Raw genomic sequence first — 14,655 nt, 5'->3', positions numbered from 1 at the left:
GGGCAGGTGCGATGATTTCCCCGCGGCTGCAGGGGGCGCTGTGGCGCGAATTCAGTCGCGTCTCTCCCTCAAGCGAAGAATAGCGGGCGGGCTGGATGGGGGAGCGGGGTGCAGCAAGAACCTCGGAGCGGCGGCTGGGGTGGCAGGTCCTGGCTCGCCCGGGGTGGCGGGCAAGAGGTGGCAGAAACTCCGCAGCTGTGGCAGGAGCCGCAGTGTATCCCGGCAGGGGAGGGGTGCGGGGTTACAGTGTAACAGAAACAAGCCCGAGGCAGCGGCAGAAAAGCAGCCGGGGCAGGTTGCGGCAGCTGGGCTCCTCTGTAGCAGCTGCAGTACGCAGCCGGGGAGAGGTGCACTCCGGGAGGGGGAAGGGAGTTGGGGTCCTGGGTTTTCCCCTGAGGCACCCGAATGGATGGTGAAGGTCCTTCCCAGTCAACTTTTCCAACCTCAGTGATCCTGTGATTCTGTCATAAGGGCCTTTTTATCCATCTCACACTGGAGCAAAAGGTCTCCAGTTTCACTTGGAAATGGGAAGCGGCCAAACTTCCTGGACACACCAGCCTGTTCTCACTGCTCTGGTCTTTAGAGGAAACTGTTGTCACCCTGTTTCTCAGTCCACGAGAAATCCCAGCCTTCTGGGGTATGAAGTGACTCCGGTGTTGCTGGTCCCAAGTCAAATCTTCCCCCAAGGGATGTGCTCACCCTGGCCATGCTCTGGACTGGAGTGGGCTGTACTTCAGCAACTACAGCGTGGACACCGCAGAATATGGAGCCTTGAAATCCTGAGTGTTCTGCTGTGAATAACGTAGGGAAAGAGGCACAGGTACTTTGCTGTGTTGGCAGAATCACAGTTCCCCACCTGCCCAGTCCGGGAGGTCTCAGGGCTGTGTCTGACCCAAAGTCCTCTATGTGAACCTGCTCAGGAGATGTTCTTACAGCATATGTGCATCAAGTGCCGCTTCCTGGTACAAGAGACAGGGATCATACCGGTTACAGACCAACAAATTCTTTAATGAGCTTTTTTATAGAGTGGAAACAGCTCTAGATCAGCAGGGATAAAACCAGCCATGGGGTTGGATGAGAGCCTTCCGGCCACAGGATCCTCCCCATGGGACTCCCAAAATCATCAGGGCGCTGGAATGCAGTGAGAGATGGTCCAACACAATCTCACTGCCATTTTCAATTTGTTTCTATTAATTTTTAACTTCCATATGGGGCTAAGAAGCCAAGGACTACAACAGGAATAAAGTATTCATATATTTATTGGTTCTTCAGGCTCGTGGTGTATAAAATACAGTAAGAAGGATAACCTGACATAACACTGGGAAATTGCACTGGTTACAGCTTGTGGTCCCACTGTGCTGCAGAGGAACGTGTTGTAAACCAGCTCCTGCCATGTCCACCAGCCAACCTTTGGACTCCTTGTACAGTGTTGAGACTATGCCAGGAATTGTAGAGCTGCAGAATTGCCATGGAATTGATGAATTTTATAAAATATGTGTAGCTCAGTACCACCACATTGAGGTGTATTCCTACTGTGGGAAGCTAAACCAAGCAGTGATTCAGGCAAATCTTCCTGAAGGAGTAGACAGAGGTGGATACAGACCCCTTCCCACTCCAGGTAGGATATAGAAAGAGTGAACTTAGGACACTCCTTTCTTTCCATTTCCTGGTCTCACTGTTCCCACAGTCTTGTTGACATCCCCCATCCTCTCATGTGCCAAGGAGCACCTTTGCCTTCAGGAGTGAATCTGTACCTGTTCCAAGTACCCCCTCTCAAGCCAAAACCAGCAAAAACTTGTCCAGAGTGGGGGTACTGATAAGGGAGATACCAGCCTCCAGCATGGCCTCAGGAAGCAGCTCCAGCCTGGCTGTGCTGCTGGTGTGGGAGGCAGCAACCTGCTCCCGGACCTGGATCCAAGTGCCATAGGAAGGGATAAGGGAGCTCCCAGCAGGGAGAGAAGACTTGTGGGAATACTTACCTGGGACTTAGGACAAGGGGATCTCTGTTTCTTTTGCCTGGGAACATTTGTGTGGCAGCTCTAGACCGCAAAAGACCATATCCTTTCATGAAGGGCCAGTTTCCCAGCTCCCTGCCATGTGTCCTTTCCCTGGAAGGATGTGAGACATATACCCTGGAAGGTTTTAGGGAACTAGCTCTGCTATGGTGGGAGAAACAGGGCCTTCAGCCTTGTGTAAATGCTAGTGGGTGACTGCTGAACCAGTTCAACCCCTCACTCACAGCAGGACTGTCACCAACTGCAAGACACCATCCCAGGGTGATGTTTGGTGGGACAGGACCACTGGGTGGGACAAGCGCTGAACATCATCCATCAAAGCTCTTGTGCCACCCAGCTCTTGTGACACTCTATCTTGTGGTAGAGAGTGTGCATGGGAGACCTGGCCAACCCCAAATCTGCCTTGGAGATCTTCCACCACAGTGTTCACTCTGCTGATCCAAGATCTGGAAGCTCACACCCCACAGCAGATGGTGTGAAGGGATTCCAAGGCTGGCAGACAGATATAAGACAAAGGAGTTTCCATGGAAAAATGTTTATTGCTTAAAATTGGCCTCTAACGTAAGGGATTACAAGAGAAAGCTTCTCTCTAAGCTGCAGCCAGGAATGAACGTGCTAATTACCACACAGTGCATCATTAACAAGCCCCAGCAAAGACGGGAAAAGTTCAATTCTATGATGATTACATCAAACTGGCAGGAATGGCTGTTATCTGTGGGGACAGGGTTCCCCAAGTTGGGACAGTAAAATCCCTGATGGGATGCATCCCAAAGCTAATGCACTTCCTGAGACTCATGCCGGGGCAGAAGAGCTCTGTTGGATGAGGGAGACACTCTGGGATGAGCCTGGAGAGGCAGTGTGGGAGCTGGCAAATCCCTTTGCTCTCTGATGGAAACACCTGCAACATAGATGCAAGATGGGAAGTGACATCCTTCCCTTCTCCTCTCACCTCCCAGGGCTTCAGGTTATCAGTTTAGACTCTCGCATGATCCCTCCACATACCCCTGTTGCAGAGCTGAGCATCTTGGAAGGGGCACTTAGTGTCTGTGGACAGCAGAGAAGGGCTGGGCCTGCAGCCCCTCATCCAAGCTGGGCAGCCCCAGGAAAGAGCAGGGGAAAGAGTGGGACCTTCCTAGCCCCAGCCCCTTCCCCACCCAGACATAGGTTTTAGTGCCCATGGGGTCAAACACAGAGTCTCTTGAGTGGGATGGAAATATTTGGGAGGGCAATGGGACAGCTGGGTTTCTGTGCCCTGGCTCTCTGAGAACACATGGAACCTGTAACACTGGCAGGAACTGAAAAGGGCTATTTGGGACTGGAAGTAGAGATGATCAAGTACCCAAAACAAGATACTCTTCCTGTCATGTGCCGCAGAAGGTCCAGGCCATGTCCAGAGACTTGTCTCTTTCCTGCACGATGGCTCTTGGAAGGGGCAGAGGGCTGAACACTCAACACAATTTTGAGATGTGGATTCCCTTGAAGTGTGACTGAAACCTTTCCTGTTTCAGCTCCCACTGGGATGATGTGTGGCTCCTGCTGAGCTCTGCCTCCGTCTCCCAGCAGCCCTTTCTCTTGACCCTGAACTGTCTCCATCACAAGATATGAAACCCACTGCTATGTGTAGTGTAGCGTAGTAGAAGCAACACCTTCTCCTTCTCTCAAAATTTGTAACTTCCATATAGAGCTGGAAAAATAGATCTTTCTTGCAAATATATCTAGAGCCAAACCAAGGCCACAGCAAGCTCTCTGCTCATCAAGGTGGAACTGATCAGAGGGGTTCCCTCCTTCCTTCCTACTGTTCTTCCCTTCAAGCTGCTCCATCATGGGCCATTCAGCTGTGGCAAAGATTCCTGGGCAAGGATCCACAGGATTGGCTTCATCACATCAGAGCCTCAGCTCAACCCCACCATTGTCCCTATCAGGGAAGAGGATAGAGGGGTGATGGGGACAGCTATGAGGCAGGGGGACACCTGGACACAAGCACCCCATCTGTCTCTCTGAATCCAATGGGTCAGGCAGAAATCTTCCTGGTCCATCCCCAGAATCACCTCCCTGCCCAGGCATGTACCCACACCTCCACTGCACTTTGCAGTCCTGAGAGAGGCGGCTGATCAAACAGGCAGCTGATCCAGCCCTAAGAGAGTCGGCTGATCCAGCACTAAATGCCTGCTTGCACAAGAGGTGATGGGTGCTGCTCCCCTCTCCCCCACCTCCCTCCATTGACCTGGATCAGGTGACTCATCCCTATTCAAGCGATTCATCTTTCCTGAGGGAGTGAAGCAGAAGCTGCCCAAGGAAGAGGGCTGCCCCAGCAAGGGCAGGGTGCTGAGGGTGGGAGAAGACACTCCCTGGAAAATGTGTAATGTCCCCTGGAAACTGTGTGATGAAATACACACCTTTTCTACCTGCAGAAATAAACAGAAAATTTAAAATTCAAAATGGAGGGAAAACCATGAACACCCAGTTGTAATAATGGCTTCTTCCTAAATGCAGAGTGCTGGGTGAGGGGTTAATCAAGCAGTTTTCCCACACTTCCCAGGATATGATGTCATCAGTGCTCCAGGGCAGGAGAGCATCCTACTGCCACCATCACGCCCCATTTCCATCACTGCTTTGGGGAGATAAGGGAGCCAGAGAAGCTCTGGGAGTTCCCTTCATGTCCTTGCACACCAACTGTGTATTGCTAGGCACCTTCTTTAGAGAAGATGGGGAACTCCCTTCCCCTTGTTTTCATTTTTGGCAATAGGGTATCTCCTCAAAGGACATGTTAGTGATGCTCGTCTGAACAGCCCCAAACCACCATACCTCAATCTCTTCTGAAGGCAAACTCCAAATGTTGGTTTATCCAAGCCCGTGTAGGGCTCATCCCTCTCCTGCCTTTGCCAGCTCCAGGGAGTGCAATGGGGATGGTTTAGACCCTCATCCCCGCACATCACTTCACATGGTTGCATCTTCCCCATCTTGATTAATCTTATCCTGTCAGTTACCAGCCACCTCCTCAGTTATCCTCTCCCACACTGCAGGGAGAGGTGTTTCCACCCTTCCAACAGGACCAAAGCCCCACAGGTGTCCAAGTGATCACCCCTAAGGATCTGCTCCTTTTGCTGTGAAGTCTCCCTTTACTTTGCAGAGGCTGTCAGAGTTTGAGCTGGTGCCACATCCCCACAGCACATCTCTGTACACACATTCCTCAGCCACATCACCCTTGCCACCCTTTAATTTTTTTTAAAAAACCCCTGGGGAGGGTTTTAGTGTTCAGATTGGGTAGGACCAGTCTGGGACTTGAGGGGAAATGGCAAAATCTTTGCCCCCAAAATGCCTTTATTTCCTGCTGGGCCTGAGTGAAAACTTGTTTTTACCTCCCTCTGCCAAGGAGGTAGGCACCCAGCCAGCCCATTCACTAGGATGCAAAAAGAAATACCCAGTGGCTTTGCCAGTTTCAGAGGGAAGACCCCAAACACGGGTCAGGAGAGTATTTCTGCCACGCTGGTCCCTCTCAGCATCAATACAACCTTCTTCAGCTAACCAAAATGCCAAAGTACAAGAGCAAACCCCAAGAGCTTGAATTTCCTCAATTTCCATGCCATGGCCAGGTTACCAACCTGAGCATCTTCTGCATAATGGGGCTGGGAGCACCTTTAGAACTGTGCGTTTCTGCTGGTCCCCTGTGCCAGTCACTGTGTCACCTTGCCTAGTAACCTACAGCTGAGCCAGGACCTTCCCAGGGAAGCTCCCCCAAGGATGGAGTCAGGAGCAGGGTCAACGAGGAAGCCACGCAGCCACAGCGTGCACTCGATGATTTCAGCTGGGAGCCTTCACCAGGCAGTGCAGCCCTCTGCTCTCCACCACTAGGGTCCAGAGGAGCCTGGCAGCTCCAGGGGATTCGTGACGTATGGAACTGGACTTTTCACTGTTCTGAAGGAAAAGTCAAGGAGAAGAAGGCAAACCCTTTTTGTGTGCCAGCCTATGGCTGCCCTGCGTGCCCTGGGGCTCAGCAGAAGTGCCGGAGGGGCTGGCCGTTGTGGGTTAGCTTGGATGATCCAATCACCTTTGGAGGCGGGCACTCTAAAAAACACTGGGAGAAACACAGCCGTGGCTCCATGCCAGGCTGGCTCCTCGCCCGCAGCCCTGGGAGGAAGCGCGAGCACGCGGGCAAGCAACATCGCGGCGCACGCCGCAGCTCCCAGCCCGGGGCCGGCCGCAGCGGAGGTAGGCTCGGGGTGGGGAAGGGGATATGGGTGTTTCTGGTGCTGCTGCTGCCCTTATTCCGGGGGGATGCTGAGCAGCCCTTTCCTAGCGGCAAAGTTGATCAAGCGCTGTGGTAAAATCAAGATTTGGTCTCCCAAGCAGCGTCCCACTGTCACCCCACAGCTGGCTCGTGAGTGGTTGGCACACCGCTGCCACGGGCAGGCAGTTTCTCTGTCCTCTCCCGGTTATTCCCGTTTCCTTGGACGATGAGGAGTTAACTCCGTCGGGGGTCAGCGAGGAGCAGCCTGATGGGGCTCAGCCTGTGTTTGTGCAGTGATTCACCCAGAGCCCCGAGCACAGCGGGAGCCAGGCTGTTGGATGAAGAGCTGAACTAGGGAGGGTGGGAGCACAGGAAAACCTCCAGGGATGAAAAACAGGCAGAGGAGGGGAGTGAGCGGCTCAGCGGTGTTTGTGTGTCTTACTGTCCTTCTTTGAGGACAGTCTGAGCATTGCAGCAAATACCATGGTGGCTCCGACCCAGCTTTGCTGTGGGCTGTACCGTGGGAAGATGGAGAGCTCCCATGGGAGATGCCTCAGTGCATGCACAGTGTAGGATTGCAGTGTCCACAGGCACTGGGATGCACACACAGCCATGCCCAGGACAACTGGGCAGAGTTCTGGCAAGGGGGCAGGAGATGGTTCTGTGGAGAAGGCTGGGTGGGGTGGAAGTGTGGATGTGATTTTCTCTCCACTGTCTCTCTGGGTGCCAATTTCCAGTCCTTCCAGGCAGCAGGATGACACTGTGGAATGGCTCCTACCCTTTCTACCCTGGAGCCAATGCCTGCTTCCCCTTTGACACCAGCCGGGCTGTCATTGTCACTGTCTTCCTCTCCATGATGGTCATGTTCATCATCATCCTGCCAGGGATCCGGGGCAGGGGGGTAAGTGGAAGGGTAGAGGCAGTTCAGACCTTGGTTCCTGCCTATGCGTCCCACTTTCCTTCTCCTTCCCAGCCTCAATAACAGATTTGGTGAGCAAACCTGCCCACAGGTTCATGGCCAGGGCTCTAGGATTTCTAGAGAGCCATGGGGCTGAGCTCCAGCCCATCCCAACATGAAAACCCATCCCAGAGACACGAAACTCCACCACTCCAGATTTCTGAGGAAGCTAGATCTGAGCTTGGCTGGTTTTCTCTGTGAACAAGCCTGAATGTATTCACCGGAGTGGAACAGTAGGGTGAGGCTCAAAGATCTCACCCCACCTTCCCAGAAACCTCAATAAAAGAAGAAGGTGTGTACCGGGCATGTCCCAGCACTGCTCACTGGGCTCTGTGTCGCCAACAGATCCTGCTGTGACCCACGTCAGATGCTGATTGTGTGCCTGGTTTTGCAGCAGGGCTGGCTGAGGGGCTTCTGTCCCCCAGGGGACACTCTACAAATGCCCAGTCACTCCCTTTGTCTCCAGCTATGGCCAGCTGTCAAAACGTTCAAACACATGAGGTTTACATAAGTGTGGAAATTCCAGCTGAAGACTGTTAGTGAGAATGTCTCCACCCTCCTTCCTGAGAAAGAGATGTCACAGCTTTCTTCAATGGGTTGTTTTGATCTTCTTGCTCTGTCTGGGTCTCCCTGCTGCCTCCCCCCCACCACGGCAGGGATGCCCCGGCCACATGTGTCTCCCATGCCACCCACCCACAAAGCACATGGGGTGGCTCCCCAGGGGAGGGACAGGTCTGTTTCTCATCAGCTGATGTTTTTAAATTACATGCTTGGTGCTGAGGTTCCCATGGCAAAATCTGACTGAGACCTGCCCCTCCACTCTGCTCACCCTTTGCAGCGACTCTTCTGGTTCCTGCGGTTGGTGTTGGGACTCTTCGTGGGAGCAGTGGTCCTCAGTGAGTACTGGGATCCTGGGGGGAAGCCCATGGATGCCTAAGACATGGCGGAGAAAGGTGGGGGTGGGTGAATAGATCAGTCAAAGGCCAAGTCCAGCCTGTAGAATGAGTTCATGAGGAAGACAGGCACATGTCTTGTGTCTGGGACCTGGTTCCAGCAATTGGTGGAAGGTGCAGGCACCCATCTCTCTCCAGTCTGAAGACTGGTGGGCATATCGAGGGCAGTCACCAAAAGCCCACCACTAATTGTGAGAGGATTCAGACAAATTGGCAGGTGCTTAGATGAGCAGTGGTGCCCAGACAGTGCCCACACATCAGCCCCAATTACTCCAGGGTTCGGATCTGCACCAGGGCTGGGGAGAAACCAACCCAAGTGGGGCTTTCAGGGTCATGGGTTGGGGTTGATATCAGGGAAGAACCTACAGGACTTCTGCCCCTTGGAGCTCACAGCCCAGCCTTGACCATGGGATAAGGTAGGCAATGCTCAGACCATGGTGACCATCCTGGCAGATGCTTCCAGCACCAGTTGTCTTGCTGCCAGGGTGTAATTAACCCCTGAAGTCTTCACAGCTGTACAGTTCACCAGAGACTGGGAGACTGGCTGGGTGCAAGCAAACACCTCCTACAAGTCCTTCAGCCCTGTCCAGGTGAACGCGGACATTGGACTGCACATCGGCCTGGCTGGGGTGAACATCACACTCAGGGGTGAGTGCATATCCCCGCAGGAGTGGGCTGGGTGCAGGTTTGGCACCTGTGCACCTGGATACTGGGGCTGTGAGCTCCACACCAGGAAGCCTTGAAGCTGCCTCCAACGCTGAGAAATGTCCTTTGTCTTCATCACCCGGCAGGAAACCCAGTGAACCAGATCAGTGAGACCATCAACTACAATGAGCACTTTCCCTGGAACTTCGGAGCGGATTATGACCGCAGCTACAGCGAGGGGCTGGACAAGGGGCTGCCCAGCCCCATCCTCTATGTGGCAGAGAAGTTCAGCACACAGAGCCCCTGCGCCGTGCACAGGCAGTATCGCATTGCCGGCCACTATGCGTCCCTCACTCTGTGGTGAGTTACCGCAAGGGGTCAGCCCTGTCCTGCGCGGTGGGGAGCTGGAAAGAACCAGGGTCAGCAGAGGGAGCTTGATGGAGCCACCCTTGTTGCTGTAAGGCCATGCCAAAGCCTTGGCTTTCTGCAGAATCTGGGGTGCTTGTGCTTCCTGGCCTTTCATAGATTCAAAGAATTGTGGAATCACACAGTGATTTGGGTTGGAAGGGATCTTAAGGCTTCTGTTGCTCCAGCCTCCTGCTGTGGGAAGACACACCTTCCACTGTCCCAGGCTGCTCCAAGCCCTACCTAACCTGACCTGGAACATTTCCAGGAATGGGGCAGCCACATCTGCTCTGAGCAGCCTGTGCCAGGGCCTCACCATCCTCACAGGGAACAATTCCTTCTCAATATCCCATTTACCCCTGCCCTCTGGCAGTTTGAAGCCTTTCTCCTTTGTCCTGTTCCTCCATCCCTTGTCCCAAGTCCCTCTCCAGTTCTCTTGAAGCCCCTTTAGGCACTGGAAGGGGCTCTGAGGTCTCCCTGGAATATCCATTCCTTGCTGTACACCCCCAGCTCTCCCAGCCTGGCTCCAGAGCAGAGGGACTCCAGCCCTTGGAGCATCTTTTGTCCATGTCACCAGACTCCTCTTAAGTGCCCTCTGCCTTGATGTACAAAACTGCAGTCTGAGAAAAATTATTTTTCATTTGAGGGAAAACAGACTCAACTGTGGGGCTCACAGTTCGAGATCTCTCCCAGTATAAAGAGTCCCAGTCAAGACCTGCTGTGAAGGGTCTTCTTTTGCACATCCAAGTGGGCACAGGTCTGCCCGAGGGGAGCAGGCGGGACCATCAAGACGGTGCTCAGAACTCATCTCTTGGTGTGAAGCTGAGAGCTCTTTTGTGTGCTGTGATTGTGGAATCTCAGAGCACCCTCATGAGTCTCAGAGGTGGTGGGAAAGGCACTGCAGGGAAGAGTGAGCCTTGCAATTCCCCCATGCATGTAGACTCCAGGTCCCTGTACCCATCTTCTTTTTTATTTTCAGGAAAAGTAATTATCCCCACCCAAACATTCCTGTATTTCAAGGCAGAAATGTTCACAAAAACTTCTTTTTTGTTACTTTTTTTTTGAATCAGAATGATTTGTTAGGTCCACTTCCCCCGGGAGCTAAACCCAAGCCCCAAGCACAGGGTAGGACAGGCAGCTGGGTGCACTCCAGGTGCTGAATCAGGTGTGGGCACGGCTCATGGTGCACTTCTCCAAACAAGTGTCCCTTGATGCTATTGTCCCACTGAACACGTGGGAACTGCCTGGGGGTGGCCAGTAGCAGACAATCACAAGAATCAAGAAAAAAGTTACTTTGGAGGAACTGTTAAGATCCGATTATTAGAGAGATGCCTCTGTCCAAATTAATGTGCAAACAAGACCATATGCTGAAGTCAATAGTATGGATTTTATGTCACAGTAAATATGAGGTAGAAAAAGACAGAAAGAAATAGAGAAGGAAAGGGGGGAAGAGAGAAAGAGAGAGACAGACAGATTAAGTAAAAAGGTATGACCACCCGTGAAACCAGACAGTGTCCCATTGACCTTTTCTTCTGTTCTTCTCAGTGGTGGGGGTCCTATGAAACTCAGGGTTCAACTCAGGTTCAGGTTTAGGTGAGAACACCAGGTACCTTCCATGGGGGGGGTACACGACACTTTTACACTTTGTAACACTATGGATCTGTTGCAACACTGTGGATCAGGTGTATTTCTCCTGTGGAAGGGCTCAGAGTCTGGGGGTGCTTTGGGGGTCCTTGATGACCCCTTCTAAGACATAACCCCACCTCTCAAGCCAGCGTTGAGCCAGATCTCCTTCAGAAGGGATGAAAACCCTCAGACCAAGGTGTGAACAGGAACTGGAAAGTCCCGTGTGAAGGGAACCTTCCTAGGAAGGGAAGGGGAGTTCTCCAGCTGAGGCAGTTGTGTAAGGGAGGACATTGGCATGAGAGTTGGCCACCCTGACTCTCTACCCTGCTTCTTATCAGTCTTCTCCCTCATCTGGCTCAAAACCCAGACCTTCTGGGGTGGGTCGTCTGTCTTACGCGCATCAGAGGGTTTGCCACCACATGCCCCGAATCCCTCCTTCCCCCCTCATGGGGTTCAAACCTGGCACCAGCAAAGAACCTGCTGCCTCTGCAAATGGCCAAATGTTTGAGCTATGAAACATTAACACTTCAGTCTCTCACAGGAGCCTCCAGAGATTTCTACTCCAGTCCCACACCCAGGGCAGGGTTAATGCCAAAGCCATACTAAGGCGCTTGGGGACTTTGGGAAATTCAAGACTTAACGTTCCCAAGTGTGGAGATCCCTCTCCACTGCTGTGGTATCTGTCCCACAGCTCCACCATTTTTGACATTACAGAATTGTTTGGGTTGTAAGGGACCTCATTAGATCAGGTTGTCCAGCTACCTGCTGAAGCAAGGCCAGCTAGACCAAGTTGCCCAGGGCTTTATCCCTCCATTGGGATGGGGAGAGGAGACCCTGAGTAGATACTCTAAGCCTGATGTTTTTTGCTCTGTTTTGTGGTCCTTTTTCAGGCTGGCCTTTTGCACATGGCTCATTTCCATCCTGCTCTTCTCCATGTCCACCCTGCTCTATGGTGGCTACATGCTTCTGCTCACTGCTGCACTGATCCACCTCTCGCTGCTCTGCTTCCTCTCTGCGAGGAACTCCCTGAAGTGCCCCATCCAGTTCGGCCCAGTTTCCTTGAGAACAGACTATGGTGAATCCTTTTGGCTGACGTTAGCGACAGGTGAGTGCTCAGCTTGCTCCCAGGGCTTTTCTTCTCCATCTCTTCAGAGATGATGCCCCAACAGTGCCTCATCCCTTCTTTCTCCATGTCTGGTCACAGAAAATGATAATTCTGGGTTAGAAGATTTTAGATTAGAATTATCAAGTTTGGGGAGAAAAAGAGATGAACAGTCAAGAGATTTGAATGCCTGAATTTACCTGCTGGATAGAGATTCCCCCTGCCTTTCAGGACCTGCCCCACATCTGGGTAGCAATTGTTTCCTTTGATCAAACCAAAATTTTCCATGTTACAACATCCACCTCCAGGAATACCAACCCTTTTCCAGTAGCAGATGGTAATTAATTCCCCCTGGATACTCCTCTTTTTCAGGCCAAACAAGCCCAGGTCCTCCAGCCTTTCCCTGTCTGTGGTGGACTCCAGCCCCAGTTCTCTGCCCCAGTTCACTGACCTCTCTTTTTGTACTGGGGAGCCCAAAGTGATGCTAGAATTGAGATGGGGAAAGGCAAATCAACACCTTCCCTGACCTGCTGGGTGATGCCACATGTCCCTGGTGTCCAGCTGGGTCTGGATGGAGCTGGGACCCAGCAGGACTCCTCCAGTTGTGTCACTGTGTGTCCCTGTGCATTTGCAGGACTGCTGTGCCTGGTCCTGGGGCTGGGCATCATCATCCTCAACTCCGTGCAGCCAGAGAAGCTGAAGCTCATCTTTAGCCTAGACAAGAGCAGTGAAGAGGAAGTGTGGGACAAGTCCTGCCTGCCAGCTGAGCCCAGCTGCTCTGCGCAGGACATGCTCATGGTCTCCCTGGGCGAGCTCTGCCAGGTGACAGCCACCCACCTCTGAGGCACAGGGGTGGCAGGGTAAGGCCTGGAGATGCTGCTCCTGAAATCACCAGATCCATCAGGAGCCCAGGTGGGAAGAGACATGACAAGAGCCAGGTGATGAGAATATCCAAATCTGAAAAGATGTCTCTAATGCAACAGTTTGGGGTTTTTTCGCTTTTTTTTTTTTAACTTTTGTGGTGAAGAGAATCCACTCCCAATTCCTGACTGTCCAGTTCCAGGCACTGGGTTACTGCCCTGCCCCTCAGTCCATGCCAACAAACCCTGAGTGTTCCCCAGGATACAGAGATTAAATCAGAAGAAACTGGGGAGAAACCAAGAAACTGCAGACTCATAGATATGAACCAAAGGAGAAGTAGAGCCTCCACAACAGCCCACTCACCCTGCAGACCCTCAAAAAGTCGCCCCGCCCTTGGATGCTCTTCCCATCAGCATTCAGGAAGTGCAGATGGAGCTGCTGTCCCCAGGGTGCTCTGTACCCAGGACCTCCTCTTGATATGGGATGAAGAGCAGGATGGTAAGGAGGACCACGATTTAGTAGGATGCTGAAGGTACCAGACATGGGGGGAAGGAAGGAGAGGAGGAGGTGGGAACAGAGGTGCAACAGTGCCTTGGAGATGAGCTATAACCAATTAGGGAGAGGTGAGCAGCACCTCCAGTCTGGGTTCCTCCTGCTCAGCTGTGGAAATATTCATGTCAGGGGCAAGAGACATTGAAATTCTCCATGTCCAAGGCAGCCACCCACTCCTGACTGCTGGCAGTCAGCAGGACCCTTGCCCACACAGGAAGGGAGGACACACACTTCAGCTTTGCACCCCTTCACCTCTCTTAGAGTCACCAAGTTTTTTTCTGTTTTGTGCTCACTTCTTTTCCCTTCTGTCTCAGTAAAATAAGTTTGACCTAGTCTTTCACTTGTCTGTTGATAGAGGTGTTCCTCTGAGAACTGTTGCTGTGACATGGCAGCCACAGGGAGGGGATAAAGAAAAGGCAGAGCCTGTTTGTAGTCTAGAATGGGGCACCTGACCACAGCCAGCCAGTGCAGGGCAATGAAGTCTAGTCAGTGCGCCCTAAATAGGGTATTGGAATATCCCCAGCAAACAAGCAGAGGAAATATGGGAAGACTTTAGTTCTTGGCATGCCCCTGGGCATGTGGGAGGTTTGATGGGAGCAATCGCCAGCCTTGTGGAAAGGTTTGCAGAGGAACCACCATGGGCCAGGCCCTCAGGGGAGCTCAGGCCCTCAGTACAAGCTCAGCCGTGGCATGCTCTCCCATCCCATTCCAGTGGAAAGAACCTTCAGTGAGAACCGAGAGGACCCAATAGGGTTTGGAGCTGAACTCCTTAGGCTTGGGAGATCTCAGCCAGGATGTTCCCAATAACATCTATCAGGAGATGCTTCAACCTATGGATGGACTAGATCTAAAGTTCAACAAACCCCTTTGATTTAGTCAATTGAAAGTCAGGCCTCATAAACCTTTCCCTGATGTGTTCCTGCCTGGGGAGCAGGGCAGTGGTTGCCTGCCGGATTCCATGATGGGTGCCACCAGGGCAGGGGACCACAGTCCTTGCAGAGCCTCAGGCTGTGCTCCTTGAGATGCTCACAGTGTTTGTTCCATTGCTGGCATTAACTCCAGCTGGATGCCAGATTCTCTGGACACTGTGGGGACAGAGTCCACCTGGACAAGGAGCCAGGGATTTAGTGGTGATTATTTTACCTCTTGTTGTCCAGCAACAAGACCTGTCTGACCTAAGTCCAGACAGGAAACTGAGCTGGAAGCTGCAGTGGAGGGAGGAGGTGGGACTTGCTGCAGCACAATCCGGGGGCTGCTCAACCACAGCTTTTAAAGGGCAAGTGAAGTAGCTGCTGCGACCTAGTGAGGCA

General features: G+C 52.5%; 1 protein-coding gene across 2 annotated transcripts; it reads left to right on the top strand.

Moving 5' to 3' along the window:
* The first annotated feature begins 4,660 nt into the window (after window positions 1-4,660).
* On the top strand, window positions 4,661-13,685 carry LOC146432951 (dual oxidase maturation factor 1-like). 2 transcript variants are annotated; one of them, XM_085071188.1, is made up of 7 exons: window positions 4,661-6,224; window positions 6,981-7,144; window positions 8,040-8,097; window positions 8,668-8,802; window positions 8,946-9,159; window positions 11,721-11,935; window positions 12,567-13,685. In XM_085071188.1, exons 1-7 carry the CDS (start codon window positions 6,116-6,118, stop codon window positions 12,773-12,775), a joined length of 1,104 nt encoding a protein of 367 aa, XP_084927314.1. In that variant the 5' UTR covers window positions 4,661-6,115; the 3' UTR covers window positions 12,776-13,685. The 2 variants fall into 2 exon arrangements, with proteins under 2 accessions (XP_084927314.1, XP_084927315.1); XM_085071189.1 differs by having other exon boundaries at window positions 4,662-6,224; window positions 6,990-7,144.
* Window positions 13,686-14,655: the final 970 nt, after the last annotated feature.

This window comes from Lichenostomus cassidix, chromosome 10 (genome assembly GCF_008360975.1).
Source record: "Lichenostomus cassidix isolate B80296 chromosome 10, HeHo_3.0, whole genome shotgun sequence".
NCBI classification, from domain to species: domain Eukaryota; kingdom Metazoa; phylum Chordata; class Aves; order Passeriformes; family Meliphagidae; genus Lichenostomus; species Lichenostomus cassidix.
Note: the sequence above shows the minus strand (reverse complement) of the source record. Positions and strands in the feature narration are given on the sequence as shown.

What these genes read in the sequence shown, in the direction of transcription:
- LOC146432951 (XM_085071188.1), top strand. Translation starts at nt 6,116, where the DNA reads ATGCCAGGCTGGCTCCTCGCCCGCAGCCCTGGGAGGAAGCGCGAGCAC. An exon ending in CAGGGATCCGGGGCAGGGGG is followed by an intron (nt 7,145 to 8,039) that starts GTAAGTGGAAGG and finishes CACCCTTTGCAG; the next exon opens with CGACTCTTCTGGTTCCTGCG. An exon ending in GGTGAACATCACACTCAGGG is followed by an intron (nt 8,803 to 8,945) that starts GTGAGTGCATAT and finishes ATCACCCGGCAG; the next exon opens with GAAACCCAGTGAACCAGATC.